We start from the raw sequence: 19,638 nt of genomic DNA, 5'->3' as shown, positions 1-19,638 counted from the left end.
CAGTTTGTACTTTTTCTCCCACAACCCATTTAAATTACAGAGTCAGTACTCTTTGTCTTTTTTAGTATGATTCATTCCCATAATTACATATCTATAATATATAGAAGTATAGATATGGAGGGGAGGGTTTGGTGAAATTCTAGGGTAAATAAGAAAAGCCCTTTATGTATTTTTCTGGTATCTGACCCATTTTTGAATAGTGTTGAGGACTGCAATATCTGATGAAATGATACGTGCTCAGCCGAACTATTGAAAAGCCTGGCAGAAAAGCAGATGTATAGGAACACACTGTACAATAAAAAATAAACACACCACATCTCACAGAACTGCAAGGCTCAACTTGTGGTGTGCAAGGCAATGGGAAATGTGGATTTTTTTTCTTATTTGCATCTCCTTCTGCTCTCTCAATACATGTTTCAGATGTCTCTTTCAAGAAAATATCTTGGAGGATGACTGGGTTTCAAAGGAAGTGATTGCCTTGAGCACAGACTTGCCAGACCTGTCTGGTCCCATCCTCTCCTGGGAATGTTGCTCGGAGGACGAGGACGTGCACAGCCTGAGCTTCCTGGATACCTGCAGCCTGCTTTGCATGCAGAAACAAAGGCAAAACCCTGGACCATACAAATCTCTACCAGAATTATAACTGCAGAATTAAATGGGCATGAGCTGTGTTAATCTGCCATTCAGTCATAGGTGAATGGCAATAAATACATCTGCAAAACCTTCTATTTTCAGTCCACCTGAAAAATAAAAGCTCCTGTATTATATATAGAATTTATCCAAGTCCTCAATACCTGCAAGGCACCATTTTACTAGGGCTCACAATGAATTATTCTGGAAGAAAAACAACAGCCCTAATCTAGAATAGAAGTATTAAATTTCTTTTGAATACAGCCTAATTTAAAAAACAAAAATCTCAAGATTGAAGGAAGAAGTTGAGGTCCAAATCCTGAAAAAAACTTATATAAAACTAATTTAGTTGAATAAAAAATTGCAGCAGGACACTTTTGTGTGCTTCTTTGAAAATTACAGGTGAGATAAAAATGAAGATGAAGCTACACTGTAGTATGCTTATACGCTCCTTTTTTAAGCCTGCTATCAGTTTCTGGTATTTGGAGCTGAAGCAGGATTTATTTCACTATTATGGCTGCTAGCAGACATTCAGCAATTTTGTTTCTTGAAACATATTTCTTCAGTTTTCTGGCATTTTTTCTTCTTAGAGTTACTGGTAAGTTATAAATAATGCAGATATCTGAACAGAAAAATCTGCTTTTTCTTTTTTTTCCAGAATTAAGCTTGCTGAATGCCTAAATTATTAAAGGGGGGGAAATACATCTTAAATGCAGCTCATAGATACGTGTAATTGGGGAACACATAACATTTTTAGTCATTAGAATCCCCAGCTACCAATGCCAGTGGTGTAGGTAGTTTAGTAAAAATACAAGGGAAGCTTAAATAAGCTCTAAAAGGAGCAACAGCCTCCACTTAAATGTTACATCTTAATAAAACTGTTCAGCGTAATTTGAAAGGATGAAAATAGAAGTGTTATTTGGCATTAATTTATTTTCTTTAATCTTTATTCTGCGAAGTATGTGCATGATATGCAGCCAAGTCTTCCTGCAGGCGATTAATTATTCATACTTCAGCTCTATAATAATAACAGAGCTCAAATCTACTTTGGGTTCTGACAAATAAGATTCCTGGGAGTCTAGCTTAACATTTCACAGTATATGTAAGTGTGGTGGTTTTGGTGTAAGGCAGATGATTTGCAGAGAGGGGAGCATGTCTGTAGCTTGTAGACAAAGCTGGACTAAAGGAAGATGCCTATGAACACACATAACCAAAACGAAAATTCTTCAGTGAAGAAAAACCTTGCAAAAGGCATTGTGAATTCTGATGGCAATTTGTGGAAAGACAAACCCTTAGCCCATGTCAAACTTCCTGTTCTAAAACTTGTGTTCACTCTCCAGCTCTAACATGTCCATGCTCCAGGGCCTTCAGTGGTTCCTAAGGACACATTTCAGTCCATTACTCAGCCAGGAGGAAGAGCAGCAAGGCTCTTCAGTATTCCAGATTCACACTTCACTGGACACTGGTAAAAGCTTTAATAACCCTTGAAGAATATGCTTCATGTCCCAGTCTGTTCTTGCTCTTTCTTGGTTTAACAAACCCAAGCTGGGCAAGGGAGTGGATTCCAGAGCCTGGGATATGGGATGGGAGCAAGGACAGCAGGATGCCCCCATGGCCAGGGAGCACAGCACCCACTGCCCTGAATCCCTGCTGGGGAGGGATCCTTCCTTCTCACAGGGAAGAAAGGATTCATCAAAACAGACTTAACAGCTGAGTTACAAAGCCAAATACCTGCTAGAGCTAAAAAGGGCAAACTAATGGAGCTAACGGGAAGCAAAGCCTTTGGTGATTCAGACTGAAATGGCCCCTCAGATGTTCTGATGCATTTTAGAAGAAAATCTAGCTAAGCAACCTAATGCAGAAAGAGGTTTTTCTTAGAACAGTTGCAAAGGCCAATTTCAAAATTGTAAAACTTGAACTAACCATGTAAATCGCAAATTTCCTTTCTACTTACAATAGTTTCAACACAGGACATCTGGCAAACAATATAGGTGACACAAATTTGATCGTGAGATAAATATATATATAATAGAATAACTGAACCAACAGAAATTAATTCTACAGGAACCTGTGTGTGGTATTTTGACTGCATTCCAAGGTGGGTGTGAAAATGGCTCCACTCACCTGCAGTTTCAGAAGCATTATTTGAACCTGTAACCATCGAGCATTGAAGTAATGGTACCTTTAATTTTTACATTATTGGATTTTATTGTATGCCATGTATGGGAGGCATTCATAATCCCCATCACCACTGTGAAACTCAGAAATTATGCTATAGGGTGTTTCACGCACCTTCCTTTTCACTGAATTTGTGACAGTTTACTAAATTTCAGACCTCGGTAAAGCAGTGAAAGGCCTTTCAATCCAGCATGATTGACCACACAATTAAGCCTGAATGCTATCATGACTCAACACTATTCTTTAATCTCTCTGAGAGCCCCAGTGCAGAGCTGAAGCTGTCATTACCAATTCTGTAATGGACATCAGGGCAAGAGCAAACAGAAGCCAGGCTTACTTCAAAGACCAGCGTCTCATTAGTGGGTCCTGCAGCATAGAGACTCTCGGGGTGGTTAAAGGAGCGTTGATAATCAAAAACTGTGCCAGCAAAAGGGAACTTCCCTGGCCAGTCGATTGTCCAGTCTCCTGTCAGGTAGTACTTGCTGGCCAGGCTGCGCACGGCCAGGTAGCTGGGGGAGACGTGCATCTCCTGCAGCTGGATGCTGCGCGCGCCCGCCGGCACCGTCACCACCGCGTAGTAGTCTGTGAGGAGAGGAGGCAGCAACGCGTTGGCAGCTGGCACACACACAGCTAGCTCATCTCCCTGAGCCAGCTTGCAAATCAGCACAGTTCAGAAGACACACAGCTGTTCTGACCCGCCAAGGTAGTCCGTTTTCACCAGGAGAAACCAGTTCTGATTTTAACATCCCCCCCTCCCCGCCCCATGTGGCCCGTAATCAGAGTAACTCTGAGGTATTTCAATTCCTGAAATTTTTCCTTGTGATTAAAGGCAAGAAAAAGCAAGTTCGCCTTAGAAAAATTCGGAACACACTAATGGTGGCTCCACTGTAGCTTTTCCTGCAGTTCCCTACAGTAGCTGGAAGGTACTACTGCCAAGCACAAGGGCTGTAAGGTGAGGTGCACTGGGATGCAAAGTCTTCACAAAGCCCTGGATACCAGAGGATCTCCCTGCTGCCAGCCAGGGCTGCATTACTACATCCTGGACAATTCCCTGGCCTATAGTACTGCAGTAAGGACATGTCTTATGACCAACAGCAAAGAGATCCTCAAAATACCCCTGTGGGTGCCGAAATCTTATCTGTATTTTATACATAAAAAACCTGCAGCACAGTGAGATTATTTCCCAAGAAGCCTGTGAAAGTACACTAAGGAAAAGTCCACCTCCCTGTGCCTGGATCTTCCACTGAAACAGCTTCCAGACTACTCAATTTGAAAATAGACATGGAAATACTGTCATGTTTGGCATTATGCTGTGTATTGCTTTTTATATGTTCCACAGTCCCACCCCAGTCAGAGCTGCTGACAGCTATTTTTTTCTTGCCTGAATCCTAAAATCTCTTTTAAGAGGATTCACATGTATAAAGGGAAAATGTGGCTTAAGTAACAAGAGAATTGTTTAACTGACCAAGACTTATGCTCACAGCCTTCTTGTTACCAAGAAACAGGAGAAATGTGAACTCTCACTCTCCCTGTGATTTTCTCCTCACATCTGGACCCTCAGCCACTGCATGAATGAGCAAGGAGTCATACATATTGCATGGGGACAGAGCAGAGCAGTGAGTTGATGATCATGGGGAACAGTTTTCCTTACCATTAGCTTTGTGCTGGGTCAAGTATTGGCCTTTAAAGAACTTGCACGTTGAATTATCTCCTTTACAAACTCCACAAGCATCCAACACAGCTTTGGAACCAAGTCCATGATCACACCCTACTTGCTGCAACCAAAAGGCACAAGTGAAGGACTCAGATAAAAGGGAATTTGAAGAAACAGCTGCATTTTCCCTAAAGGAGTCAATTGCCCACTAACAAAAAATAAATAGACATTAGGATTGTAAGAAACTTAATTTTATCTTACTTCACATATTCCATCAATACAAACATCATAATTATTTGGAGAACACAGAGTTCCATCTTTCACTTTGCTGGACATTGCAAAGAAAAAGTCAAAGTCTTCAGCTGTGCAATACAATTTACATCTGTCTTGCTCTGAGGAGAAAACAAACAAACAAAAGACAAGGAAGCATTAGGAGACCTGCACTCTTAAAGAGATAAAAAGCATCTTGGCTGTTGTTTCTTCCTGTATTCTAGAAGATAAGCTGCAAGGATGAACCATGCATGATGACAACTTAGGACACCAGAATGTAGCTAAATAGAAATATAGCTAAATAAAGTAGTTTATATCATGCTTTTTTAAAAGCACATGTGAATTTGCTTGTCCACACAAAGAATTGAGAATTCAAACTCAGTGTAAAAGCATTGCCTTAGCCCTGCTGCTGCACCCTGCTTTCAGTTCCACTGCCTCACAGGCTCAAATTTCATTTTTATTAAGATAAATGGGAGACTGCAATAACTTTATCTGAAGTTTACTTTAAATTTGGGAAAGAGATAACATGGCACAAATGATCAGTTCTGCTGAAAGCTAGAACTGCAGCCAGACTTCCCCTAACAAAAGTATTTTTCCTCCAACAAATCCCAACCATTGTCAAATTTCTCCTTACACACAAGTGGTGTGTTATAAAAGGTTGATGAATTCTGCACAGACAAAACCAGTCATGAAATAATAAATATTATCATAACTGCTGAAATGCAGAGTTTTAATACAAATTGAAGTGCAGCAAATAAAACAGTTTTTAAGAATATGAAATTGTACTCAAAAGAGAATCCTTTTATTGTTAAATCAAGTAGCTGGATTTCCAGTAGCCTCTTCTACACAGGTAAAGAATCTGTGGCAATTTTGAAAACCAGATTATGTTTCCAGGATGATAAATATAGATCTTGGGTGAGCTTTTACAAAGCAGCTGAGAGGAAGGCTGGGAATTTTCAACTTCAGAATTACTTGGAGACATCTTACTTTTGAAAATGACACCCCTTGTCCCTAATTTTAAACCTCTTTTACTAAACACAGCTCCCCCTTGTAAAACCAATATAGGCCACCTTAATTTCTATTAAACAAGATGTATTTTTTGCCCTATTATAGAATATCCTGCTGCATACTGTGAAACTATATTACTTCTTTCCCCTGTTCACACTGACCTGTTAGGATATTTTTAAATACCTGAGAAAATATCCACAAAGATTTTTGAAGAAAATATAATCATGCTATGAATTAATGTCTGTGCACGTATATATTTAATTACACACATTACCATCAAAAGCAAATTTGTACATGTGCTAAACAAAGCAGCTATGATGTGAGAACATTCAGACACTTTTATTCAAGTAGTGCTTTCAAACTGGAGAAAATATTTGTTTTAGCAGATAAAAGTGAATACTGATTCAAAATATTTACAAAATTAAGATGCATAAAATAAAAATAAACTCGCTTGCGCAAAATAACAGAAATAGTTATTGAGACCTGAACTTGATAAAGATCTCTTAGTAAAAGATGACCTTAAAAAAATGTATGCCAGTATATTGTTTGCATTTCCACTTCTCATGGGACCATACCAGCAGAAAAGTCAAAAGGTTGATTTACTGTTACATTTCGAAATCTGAGAACATTCCAAAAGAAGGATGATTCTGGTAGTGTTATTGTGGAAGCTTACATTTCCCATGCTGAAAATTCCATGGAAATTGTTTTGCTTGGGTTTCAGACTAAGCAATATGGAATATAAAATGAGAGAGAGAGAGGCAGCAACAGCCGGGGAGTCACGGTGAGGACACGGACTCGAATTCCCAGCCCAGATCAATCCTGCATGTCCCTGCAGGCAGGATCACACAGCAGCCTGGCTCCAGCTCTGCCAGAAAGCAAACACATCTCAGCCAGGGCCAGCGAGCTGTGTCTGCTCACAAGGTGTGATGCTCACCCAGAGCTCCGAGCTCCCTGGCAGCAGGGCCACTCTCACCTTCCACTTTGGTGTAGGGCTTCCACTTGTAGAACCAGCCCCGGAAGGGTTTGCTGTTGTACTCTGCACACTGCAGGGCTCGGAAGTCCAGGCTGCCTGCCGGGCAAGGCTGCTTATTGCAGAGCTGGTACACACGGCTGGAGCCTTGGCAGAACTTCCCACCGTACTGAGGCCTACAAAGAAAAGAGAAAAAGGTGATTTTGCAAAGCCTCCCTTTTGTGTGATTGGCATGTTACACACGTGTGAGAATACAGGGAACAGGAGAGGACATTCTGCCTTGGGAGATCAGTGTTTCTTATATGGGCCATTAATTTTCATGGTTCCTAAAACCAAGCAAAGCAGTTGACATGAGTTGTCTACTTGGATCGCTGCAGACTCAGCAAAGATGCAACCATCTAGAGGTGAGTCATGTTTGCACTAATTTAAATTTATAGGGCTATTTAGTGCTGGCTGGGTTCAACCTTGTTATACAGCTATTTTTACTCAGCTGTAACCGAGGAATGAACATGTGCAAAGAATTACCTATCACAATTAGAGTTAATAAATGATAACATAAAACTGATCAAACAAAAAGAGAATGAATGATTGCATTTGCTTGTTAATTTATTTTGTAAATCATTTGGAAAAAATGTGCTTTTAAATAGACAGAGGAAACAGGGACTGTGCATAGTTGTCCTGCTTTAGGAAAGTGCTGGAATTCTGAGGTAATTTTAAACATGTCACATCCACTTCAGCAAACCTCACCTGGGCATTTCCCTTCATCTTGGCCTGAATGGAAAGATCATATTCTATTACTTTGCTCATACCTCACATTAACGAAATATTTTTTTAACCATTTGGTCTGTCCACAGATATTGTAAAACAATATAAAATGCGAGAGTTGCTCTTTTGAACTTAGCAGTTCACTGATGTCATTTGTGCAGTTTCACAATGCTCAGATACACATCTGCAAGCACTGAGCCAAGTCTTCAAAATAACAAATTCTAAGAACTCTTTGTTGTAGTATACATTTCCAGCACCTAGCAAAAAGAAATGTACCAATGCTACACTTGCACTTATTTATATAATGACTTTTTTAAAAATTAGGGAACTTCAATACTTGAAGGACAAGATATAAACTTTGAGTAGACAGCTTTGCTCATATTATACACACATTAAGGGAAAAACCCAGATTAATAGAAAAGATACTGAATAACAGTAATATATTAACTAAAATCAAAATTTAAAATTCTAAGAGTATAGAATGTGCAATAGAAACATATTGTTTGTTGAAATCCCTAAACACTATGTTCTAACTATTCCCCACATCCAAGGATCCCATGCAACTCCTGACTTGCTCATGCCTGGCGTAGCATGGACACAGCTCTGTGCAACATGGAGGAGAAAATCCAGGTGCTTCTTCTGTTTGCTGTGGTATCAGTTTTAACTCCCATATGTCTAACCCTCTAACCAAGCTGGGACTTGCTTTTTTAAATGTTTTACTTACACAATATCTGCCTTTTCCAGAATTCTGGGCTGCAAAACAGTCTTTCAGAGAAAGAGATGCAAACCCACCTGTTATTGTATTTAAAACTGTGTTAAATCACCAGTGCTGTGGAAAAAAAACACAACTTCCACTGACTTTTCTTGAGGTCACCTGCCAGCTACACTGATACTGGCTATAATGGTGAAGGTCTTAATGTCAGATTTACTGTTCTAGTTGTTGGCAATCAAGCCTGTGAAGGGCAGGGAAGATACAGAACATCAATGAAATCAGGGAGTGTTTATGTTGATTTTGTGCAATTGGTGAGAGTTTTGAGTTAAAGCAGCCAAACTGTTGGGTGCTGACTCAACTCTGTACAGACTTTCTTTACAGCTTCAGTACATGGAGAATTTTTGACCTCCTTCAACCCCAGAGACCAAATCTGCTTTAGTATAAGGAAAAGAAGCAACCTCCTTCCAAATAAATGCTACCAAATAAGCGATATAATAGAATTATTTATTTATGGCTAGATCATGATTTCCAGATGCACTCTTGCATTTAAGGATGGGATAAAATTCCTCCAAACTAAGAAAGCTCTCCTCAGGCCATCAGGGCAAGGATGCCACCTACAAGTGGGCATGAGACTGAAGGGTGGATTTAACCATGGACAGTGTTTCTCAGGTGATCCATGACTGTGAGACGTGTGCTGCCATCAAACAGGCCAAGAGAGTGAAGCCCCTATGGTATGGTGGGTGGGGGTCCAAGCACAGCTATGGGGAGGCCTGGCAGATTGACCACATCACACTGCCCCAGACACGCCAAGGCAAGCGCTACGTGCTCACAATGGTAAAAGCCACCACTGGATGGTTGGAAACCGACCCTGTGTCGCATGCTACAGCCCATAGCACCATCCTGGGCCTTGAAAAGCAGGTCCTGTGGAGGCATGGTACCCCTGAGAGGATTGAGTCAGACCATGGGACCCATTTCAAGAACAGCCTTATCAACACCTGGGCTAGGGAGCATGGCATTGAGTGGGTGTACCACATCCCAAACCATGCACCAGCTGCAGGCAAAGTGGAGAGGCACAATGGACTGTTAAAAACCACCTTGAAAGCATTGGCTGGGGGATCTTTCAAAAACTGGGAGCAGCATCTGGCAAAAGCCACCTGGTTAGTTAACACCCGAGGCTCTACCAATCGAGTGGGCCCTGCCCAGTCTGAACCTTTGCGTATAGTAGATGGAGACAAAGTCCCAGTGGTGCATGTCAGAGGTTTGTTAGGGAAGGCAGTGTGAATCAATTCTGCCTCGAGTAGAGACAAACCCATTCGTGGGATTGTCTTTGCTCAGGGACCAGTTTGTACATGGTAGATAATGCAGAGAGATGGAAGAACACAATGTCTGCCTCAGGGAGATCTGATTGTTGGGTGAGAACTATGTGTAAATATCACTGTTTGCTGAATGTTACTACAATTGTCTTTGTATAGCTGTATATTGGATGTGTTTGTAGAGTTAGAATATATATATTAGCTTTAGTAGTAAGCTGACTATATGGGGATAAGGAGTGGAATGTCCTAGGATGACGTTATGCTTTTATCCCCAATCGTCTGTTCTGTTTATGCTGAATAATAAGTTTTTCACCTTTAAGACTTGTTCCAGGAGTGAAGGGGGGCGAGAAGAAGCGCAGAGTTTGTTTTCAGAAACGGCACTCACTCCTCCACTCCTCCTGGACTGCGTTGTCTGCGGACAGACAGAGGGACAGAGCTCTCCTTTGCTTTTCCAGTTAGTTTTAGCTAGCTGAGGTGAAGAATTTCCCATGACTGGCTTTTCTTTTGGACCTGCTCAAACCTGCTCTGGACTGAACACCCAGAGGAGCACTGGCAGCTCGCACCTGTGGCCCAGCGGGTCAGGCCAGGGCCGCGGCATTTCCAGAGCCAGAGGGACGGATCAGAGACTGAGTGAGCCCAGCTGCAGCCCAGCGAGGGACTTTCTGAGTTTGTCTCTCTTTTGGAACAGCAAGAGGTTTTACTGTTTAATATTGTTTATGTTTTCATGTTTAATAAACATTTTTATCCACTTTTCTCCAAGGAGGTTTTTTCCCCGAACCGGCTGTGGGGAGGGGCCAATTGAATCTGCTGCCTAAATGAACCCCTCTGGAGGTTCTCTCCCAAATTTGTCCTGATCCAGGACACTTCTGAACAAGGCATTCTGTTTCCCAGCTCCATGACAGCATTTTAATATTACAGTACATTCCCATTACTGAAACTGTTGGCTTGAGAGTGATGGAAACTTCTCCACCTTCATTTTTACCAACAAGATGTCAGTAGGAGTTAAGTAATTCACAGGAAAAGAGATGGAGATCTACAAATGCAAATATCTGTGGAAATACTATTATCTACACTGAGAAAATCATGCTTTTCTTGAGGATGTTTGTAATACCAGTAGATTTTGGGTGGACTGCCTCCAGAAGCTGTTGGTGTATCCACACTTACAGTGGATTGCCCTGCATGAAGGACATTCCAGTATTTCTGTAGTGGTACAGTTCCCCCAGTACGGACCCAGTCTAAAGCTTTCACCCCTCTGTGACCCCCTCCAGAACTGATATAAACAGGCTGACCTGCATGAGGTCTTGCTCAGGATAATTGGAAAAGGGAGAAATTTGGTAAGAAAGGCCAACAATAAAAAGTCTCCAAAGATAGATTTGGAAAAGGAGTCTGTGTGCAAACAGGTAAGTACTCCATTCCATATAAGACTCAAATACTAAAATGCTACAAGAGTAGCTTAAATTAATTCTAGAGTACCCTTTTAAGGGTAGATTTCCTAAACCACTATCTTGACTGCAACACAACACAGAGTGAGAAATCCTGAAATTCAGGTGATCAAGGAAAGTATTTAATGCAATACCAAATCAATTAAGACTCTGAAATTCTGGACTCCTAATTTTCAATTTTTGTAATAATTTAATTTCATGTAAGAACCCTTCTGCTCATCTTGTGGCCATATTATGATAATATCACAAAGCTTTATTATTCTGAAAGGTCCGCAAAGTCTTTGTTTTTTTAGAAGTATTTTAAATGGCATCATTAATTTGCATCAGTTTACATCTCAAATTTTCTGTAATCACTGTTACAGACGTTATACACAAAAGATTTTAAAAAGTGTGTTCAAGCAGTTTTGATTCAGTCTTCTGACTGCACAAATGCCTACAACTCCATTCTGCTCTGCTGAACAATGCACTATTGTGAGGCGTAGGATGCAGTCCCACAGATATGATTCAGGTATTAATTTAAATCTCTCGGGCACTCTTCGGGCTCTTTCCCAGCTAAACTATTAAATTATGCAATCAATTTCTATCTTGGAAAAGTACCTCAACTGTAAAGTGCTGTGGTGTATGAAAACCAGACCCATGAAATTGCACTGTGACAATTTACAGGAACATAATGATTTTAGCAAATCTGCCCAGCTCTGTGGACTGCAGATGATCCCCATGGGTGTTTGTCAGTGAGAATTTGTGCACAGTTCCAGTGGGAATTCCAAAGCCATACCCAGAGCTGTTTGGGTGTGGTCACAAGGGCTGCCTGAAAATTGGCAAGAGGAAAGGAATTGAATTGTTTTGATATTATTTGCATAAGGAACATTCCACAAACTCACACAGGTAACAAGATTTTCACACACAACAGCCTGACGCTGTATTCTTCACTTGCCATTAAATTTCTGGTAAGATGGGTCACCTTTAAAATCACCAGAAACTGAGACATTTCCCTCAATGTTCATAATTTTGATTTCATTTTAGAGTCTAGTCAGCTCTTCACAGATCCACACCCTTGTTCTAATCTAATTAACAGAAATGACAAATGCTTTGTAATTTTCAAAAGTTTGCTATCCAAAATCATCTATCAAACTTTTGAATAAAAAAATCATTAGCTCCTACACAAACCTGGATTAGGAAAAGTGACATAAATATACCACACAGAAAATAACATACATATATGTACCAAAATATATAAACATCTGAAATATGTTTCAGAAATTAAGAAAGAAATCATATTCTGAATTGCTGCTCATTTTTAGAGGTTAACAATGAACAGGATTAATCCTTAAATCATTCTGTGTGGTGTAGTATTGAAAATAGATTGTATTATTTTTCTTCTGATTCCACATCCATACAAAATGCTGTGATAGCAAATACACAGTACACACATATTTGTGCACTGTTGTGTGGCTTATTTATACCCCCGTCATTCCATCAATGTAGCTCTGAGAGAGAATTATACCCTCTTCTCTTTGCCCTAACTGGATTATCACTAATACAATGGAATTAAATCTAGTGTAAACATGATCCAGCTCTGGTACCAAGTATGACTCGGTTACATCAAATCTTACTTCATTAGAACAGACAGTTCACTCTGAAGGAAAGTTCCAAATGCTACAGCAGCTGACACACTTCATGTTGAAGAGATTCTGTCAGAAGACCCCAGAAACCATTAACAATTACACCAGTGCACCAAACTAAACCATTTCCACTGGACATTCTCCTGTCACACAAGGAGAGCAAGGAGGAGCTTATGCATAAATGCAAAGAACAATATACAGCCATACACATTCAGCAAGAAAAGCAGGAACCAAAGCAGGAAGACCAAAACATATACATATGGCCTCTGAGACCCTGCATTCTTGTGCTAAACTGCTTAACAAAGGGAAATATCCAAGTAATTTTATTTATGAAAATGAACAAAGAAATAATAAAAAAGGTTGACAAAACGCTCTGCTACATATCTGCAAAAATTGGCTTGACTGTGGGTAATAAAGACTATTTTAACTAACTCACATTCTCCTATAACATAGTATATGAAGCGTGGATATTATACTGCAGCACTGAATAGTAGATGAGAGGCTTCTTTACAGCCTCATATAAACTGTGTCATATTTTCTCTCTTTTTTATTACTGCAGTTTAAATGCTGCTTTTACTGTGTGCAATAAGGAATACATGTGTCTATGCCTGCTGAATTTCTGAATTTGTGTGTTAAATAAAACAGGGAAATCTTTTTTTTTTTGTAGGTTGCGGTCAGTTGAGTACTTGGGAAAGATGCTGGTCAGTTAACACTTTAAGTCTACTTTTAAATACTTATCATTATGAATAGTCTTTACAGAGATAAGATATTTATTAGAGGCAAATAAATAAAATGTTTTGTGAGTTAGCACACAATTGCAAGGTTCAGCAACTTTTGTTTGACTCATGAAATGTAAAAGAATGCAAATAACATGACAGACATGCAAAGACATCTGTCCTTATCATCCTGGAAAATATGATCTCAGTGGAAGTCTTAATAGCTTTTAAGATATTTTTCCCCTACTCTCTGTTAGGTATAAAAATGTCTGTATGGTGCTTCCTTAAACATAAAATTTAAAAGTGTAAAATGTAAAAATGTCTGTACAGTGCTTCCTTACTTCTGCAGGTATTTGATAAACTGTAGCATCCCAAAATAAATGAAGCAGGTTGGGCTGGAGATGCTGAGGTACCCCAGCAGTCTGCAGCCAGCCTCTGCATAGAGCTGTGTTCCACCCTTAGCGGGCATGGGAGAAAGCCTTACAAACATTTCCACACACGTTGTTTCCCTGCAGAAAGGGACCGTACTCATTTTCTGTCCTAGTCACATGAATAGCATAAAAACACTGCCTTTCCATCCATATCTATGTCTTACTTTGGATTATTGCAGTGCCTTTCCTGGTAGGTGACCCCTCCTCCACAGGTGCGAGTGCACTCTGACCACTCGGACCAGGCAGACCACTGGCCGTGGACAGGCTTGGGCCCGTGGTCACCGTACTGGACACACTGTCCTCTGCGACACCACTGCAAAACAGGGACAGAAAACACAGTCAGCAGCACCCAGGAGACGACAAAAAAAAACCCCAAAAACCCAACAAAACCATTTAAAACTCCAGTGCTTGATCCTAATACCCACTGAACGCAAAGAGCAGCTTGCAGCAAGACGAGGATTCTGGAGTGAGACATTGATCCATACAGTGGCATAGATAAGTGATGCTTTAATATTTGTCCAAGTTTTGAGTTGAAGATCCCTGAGGTAGCAAATTTTCAAAACTGTTCTCTTGAAGAGTGCTTTTTTGCCTTACTCTTCCCCCAAAAATGTGTGTTACTTTATGTCCCTGTGCTGCAGAGCCTCAACACTTCCTGTGTAATTTACACACAGCCTCCTAGAATTCTAACTTGTCTTCCCTTTATGATTCAATTATGAAAAACTGCATAAAGAGAAAAAGCAAAATAGAACATTTGTCAATAACTTGAAAATCAAAACAGTTTTTTGCTGGAAGAAACCTTATAGGTAAAGAAAATATTTTGTATAACTACAGATGAGAGTAAATTAGAAGGTTCAACTCAAATAAATGCAAAAAAATGAGGGTAAATACAAACAAATAAGATAAGTGTAAATTAAAAGGTTTGATTCAAACAAATAAGCTCTTTCAGTGGTGATCTCTGGTGAAAATATGGCCTTAGTCTGTACAGTAAATAGTATGGCTTAAGGTATGAACATATCAGAGTAGAATTTGAAACACTGACTTAACCTCTGTTATAATTCATGTATTTTCTTACTGATTTAGATTTGCCAGAGATATCTGATCCTACAGCTCCTTGGGAGAGGCAGCAGGCCCTGCCATCAAACAGGTACTGCTGGGAGGCCACATCCTGAGTATGCATCACAGTGGAATCATTTACAAAGCAATCTCAAAGCCCAAAATGGCAAATCTGGAGGGATCTGGCTAAAACTGCTTTTGATGGGAGCTTGTATTTGACCAAACAGAGTCTAAACTCAAGTCAGGATGACAATATTTTATATATAAAACAACTTACCATACTTATACCGCAAGCTGTTCCTTCTGCTGCGGGCATGAACTTTGTCTCACACCTGTGACCCACCTTGTGACACCAAAGGGATTTGCAGATATCCTGAAAAGGAAACAGTACTTGCTACAGTGCTCATAATTTCTATTATTTCCTGGTATTTTAAAAGAACAATCAATGAAACATGCTTTTGACACCTTAAAAGACATATAAATAAACTTTTCTGAATTTGGAAAAGCCTGGGTTAAAGTTTCCTAGCACAGATGTACACGGTATATTGCCTTCTTGTTTATGCACCATTTCACTATATATTTCTTAAAATTATATTGAGTGTGAGATTATAATAGAACACAAACAAAGTGTTTAAAAGTTCATGGCTAAAATTTCACCATGTCTGCAGGGACTATAATACTGTGAAGAGACAGGATTTTTCTAAACCAGAGAAGATATCTGGAAAGGCAGTCTGTGCACAGTGCTGTTCACTCCCTCTTCCTTGTCTATTAGCTGTGGAAGGAACACAGCTGCCACAACTTGAATAATGTGGTTAGTATATAATAAATCATAATACTCCAGGATAATAGCAGGAGTAAAAGAAATTACCATACGTTTTTTCAGAATGAGCACTCCAGCTTATTTTAAAAAATGCCTTCTCTGAGGAGACCAATAAGGAGTGTAACAGTCATTAAAACAATAGGTTAATCTAAATTAATCATTCATCATGAAGTCAAGAGCATAAGTTACATTTCACTGCTCTAAAATAACCCCATAGATCTCTCCCAGGCCTTTTGCTGTCATAAAAGTAAAACACAAGAAACTGAGTCCTTCTTACCCCACACAAGCTTTGATCACAACTCTACTGCCTGCTAATTTCCCTTAGCACAGCAGGCAAGGGTTCATGGCTCATGTGGATTCAAGTGCCCCCCTTATGACTCCTGGAAGGAACACATTTCCTTCTGAAACTCCCCTGGGACTGGGATATTCCTCAGAAGAGGCCAGTACCTTCAAAGCAAATTGCCAAGCCAGATGAGGCAGAGAAATAGCCTAGGCCTCTGAAGAACCCTGTACTTTTTGTACTTTTTTTCAGCGTACTGCAGTTCTCTCACACCATTGTAACTTCTCAAAAGTGCATCAATAGGTACCTTTACAAAGCTGAGGTTGCATAGTTTTGCTTTCATTCCAAATTGCCATTTGCACTGGGTATCAGCATCATAGATCTGCCCTGGCAGTTTGTCAGGGTATTTATACTGTCCTGTTTGCTTAGGTTCATCAATCAGGCAGGCAGCTTGAGCTGTGCTATAATGAGAAGGTAAATTAATCATGACTATGATCTTGACATCAAAATATTTTCATTTGCTACAGACCAGCACAAATACGTAATATGGTATACAGTACCTTTAACTAGTTTTAGAGGTATGCTCTGAAACAAGAACATCTATGTGCAGGAACCAAAAGTTCTTGACATCTTGTTGGTAGCCTGACCTGCAAAGTTTTAAGGAAGCAGGAATTCCCAGGCTTTGGGACTGTTGTGACAAGAAGAAAGAATGATGTCAAATTCCTTGCCTCCCTGTATTCCTGAATAACCAAGAGTGAGCTGATCTCATCTGTGCCTTTCCCATCAGTGCATTCCCCAAATCAGGAACAGCAGAAGCAGCAGGCACAGTGTCCCACTGCAGCATTTGCCCTTGTGGAGCTGCCAGCAGGCTGCTGCAGGGTGTGTGCTTTGGGCTGTGCAGAGCACAGCTCCCAGCTCCACCTTTTCTCTTCGCCTCTGCCTGAGAACCCTTGAGTACAGAAGGTCACTCCATGCTGGATTTGCCTCCCAAGTCTCTGGGACCATATGGCAGGATGGAGGGCTCATGTGACTTTTTAGCTTGCAGTTTGCTTCTGTACACAAAATATATTTCATCACTGCAGCATGGAAAAAAACCCAGACTTCCATTACCTTTTCTGGCTGCTACTCAAAGATATTGACTGGGAATTCAAGGACCAGATCCACATAACTACCGAGGTGCCTGCTTCTCACTCTAAGGACATCTAAAATGCCTGTGTTGCTTCTTGCTCAAAATACCTCCTACCCATTTTTTAGTATTTCTGTATAGTCTAACCATGAATAAGGGGAAAAAATACAAAAAAAAAAAAAAAAAAAAGGGAAATATTAATGTAATAATGAGTTAAACAGTGATTGAAGAACAGTTCCTCTAAAGGCATCACTGACTAATGACAACACGCTGGGGAAAAAACTGACAACCTTCCTTTCTCCTTTGTTGTTTCTCCCAGAAACAGGATGTGAAAAATGTAAAATGTCTTTTATTCGTGACATGAGCTAGAAACTCTAGTGAGAAAGGCCACTGATGTTAATTTACATTTTGTAATGACTTTGGTACCACTGTGTCTGCCCTCTTTTGTGTACACTTCCTACTCATTCTCTAATAAACCCAGCTGCTGACAGGAATGCCTGGGAAAGAATGATATGCCAGTCATTACTGCAGGGTATCCTGGAGGGTGAAACTCATGTTTTTGAAACAAGGCAGGACAAAAAAGCCCTTCCAGGCCACACCACCTCAATGCTGCAGCAGCCTGAGCGTGTGGGCTCACACACTGCAAGGGTTTGAGCACATGTTAAAGGAGGAGAATTTCACACTTCAGTAATTTTTATGCTGTTCAAGAATTCAAGCCCAGTCACTAAAGCTGCATTCCCTGGCACTGGCCCAGATTTACATCTGACCTACCTGAGAAATTTATTGAGATACTGCCTGCTGCACACGGACCAAGAAAACACTCCATTGTTTCCAGTGAGTGTGGGAGACATAATATTTCCCTCAGCTTTTCTACAAGCATTTCCTTCTCCATCGTGAATCATCCCAAAGCTGAAAAGAGAACCAGGTGGGAGAGAGATAGTCTAGATTAAACAGAAGCAAGACAAAATTTGGGGGAAAAGAAACACTTTCCGGGTAACAGCTCTATGCTTGAACTCCACAGGGAAAGTGGAGTTCATCCCTTTCATTCCAAAGGGATGAAAATTTACGCAGCACACAAATTAGCATTGGTATAAGTTCCAATTAGCAGCAATTTTTGTCATCACACACTGATGGGAAAGGATGGTCAGGCTCCAAGGAAGAGCCACACTGGTGCTGCACAGGGAGCCAGTGACAGGACTCTGCACAGAGGAGCTGCAACCTGTGCCCAAGGTTTCCCAGTTTACCCATTTCAGCCATTTCTCAGCCCCAAAGCAGAACAGTTCCATGGTGAGGTGGATGGACATCACAGATCTTGAGTTCAGCCACACTTGGCCTTTCCTCAGGATCTGTCAGCTTAAAACCTGCAAAGCAGTGTGAGCCTGTCTCTGTCCAGGGACAATGCCTGCTAACATGAGTGTTGTGGAGATCACAATCCAGGGAAACACCACCCATAGGAATGTGCTTTACACACCATAACTGCCTTGCTGATCGAAGGGAAGAACTACAGAGCTGCATTTGTAGCAAAGGAAATGGGTGTGAATGAATGGGATACAGAAGTATGAATATAAAAATATTATTTTTTTTTCTAATTTTGGCCACTAACTTGCTATATTATCGGAGGGAAATCACATTGGTTTCCTCACCTTTGTTATACAGTGTCATTTTGTCTAGACTGGAACTGTTTAATGGGAATAGTGCCTCTTACTGGGAAAACTGCCTCTTATGGGGTGTTTTCTCAGTCTGAGCATCAGGAGGCCCTGCTTTCACTAGGAGAGGTGTTAGGATGATATAAAGAATAATAAGCAATAATAAAAAAATCACATTATAATTACAAATTACAGGTATTTTATGGATATAATAAAGCTAATTTTTAGAGGTTTTCCTTTCCCTGTTCTGATTTTACTGACTGTATGGGACATCTGTGAATTTAAATGTGTTTGGGATAGAAATTTCATCATCTGTTACATCAATATTGTAGAACACTGGCAACTTTATAAATGCAATCTGTGAATGTGCAGGGAATATCTCATTTACTGGACTCAAGCCTCTACTGCTATAAATCATTACAGGCTCATCAGAGTTACTGCATGTGTTGCCACCAGCTGAGGCTCCAGACTTCCTAAAATATATGGCTCTTCCTATAAATGGACAAAAAAAGTACCAATTGAGCCAGTTTTTTAGAACCCTTCATAAAATACTGTGTTCCACTGCACTGCAGCCAGAGAATCCCCAGTTTATATCCCACTGACACAATGGGCTCTGAACACCCAGAGGAACTGTTAAGGTTTCAGATAAAAACACAAACTTTAGAAAATCATCAAAATGTCTAACAAAACAGTAAAATGTCTAACCCCTGAAGCTTTCAGTGGATCACAGAGTGGGATATTCCCCCCGTAAGACCTTTGGTTAATACATTCACAGTGAACCTCGGCACCTCCAAAACTCTCACAGGTTTTTTTCTTCCAAGAATCTCTGTATCACAAAAACGAACTTCTGTTGGCTTACATCACATATTGGGTAGTCTCAGGACCATGAACATGACAAATGATCATAAAGACATTTTGTGTCTGGCACAGGCTTTTCCCAGGAGATAAGAAACATTTTATTAGGAGCATGGAAGTATACCAAGGAAAGGTTGAATAATATGT

At 40.3% G+C, this 19,638-nt stretch overlaps 1 protein-coding gene across 1 annotated transcript in view; it reads right to left on the bottom strand.

Moving 5' to 3' along the window:
• ADAMTS18 (ADAM metallopeptidase with thrombospondin type 1 motif 18) overlaps positions 1-19,638 on the bottom strand; it is a 78,497-nt gene that overhangs the window by 23,297 nt on the left and 35,562 nt on the right. Inside the window, exons 9-16 of the mRNA XM_077786294.1 lie at positions 17,762-17,899; positions 16,172-16,325; positions 15,042-15,137; positions 13,876-14,024; positions 6,714-6,886; positions 4,724-4,854; positions 4,460-4,583; positions 3,146-3,390 (exon numbers count right to left, since the gene is read on the bottom strand). Coding sequence (XP_077642420.1) covers positions 3,146-3,390; positions 4,460-4,583; positions 4,724-4,854; positions 6,714-6,886; positions 13,876-14,024; positions 15,042-15,137; positions 16,172-16,325; positions 17,762-17,899 — 1,210 coding nt within the window. The remainder of the gene's footprint in view (positions 1-3,145; positions 3,391-4,459; positions 4,584-4,723; positions 4,855-6,713; positions 6,887-13,875; positions 14,025-15,041; positions 15,138-16,171; positions 16,326-17,761; positions 17,900-19,638) is intronic.

The sequence above is a fragment of the Lonchura striata genome, chromosome 13 (assembly GCF_046129695.1).
Source record: "Lonchura striata isolate bLonStr1 chromosome 13, bLonStr1.mat, whole genome shotgun sequence".
NCBI lineage: Eukaryota > Metazoa > Chordata > Aves > Passeriformes > Estrildidae > Lonchura > Lonchura striata.
Note: the sequence above shows the minus strand (reverse complement) of the source record. Positions and strands in the feature narration are given on the sequence as shown.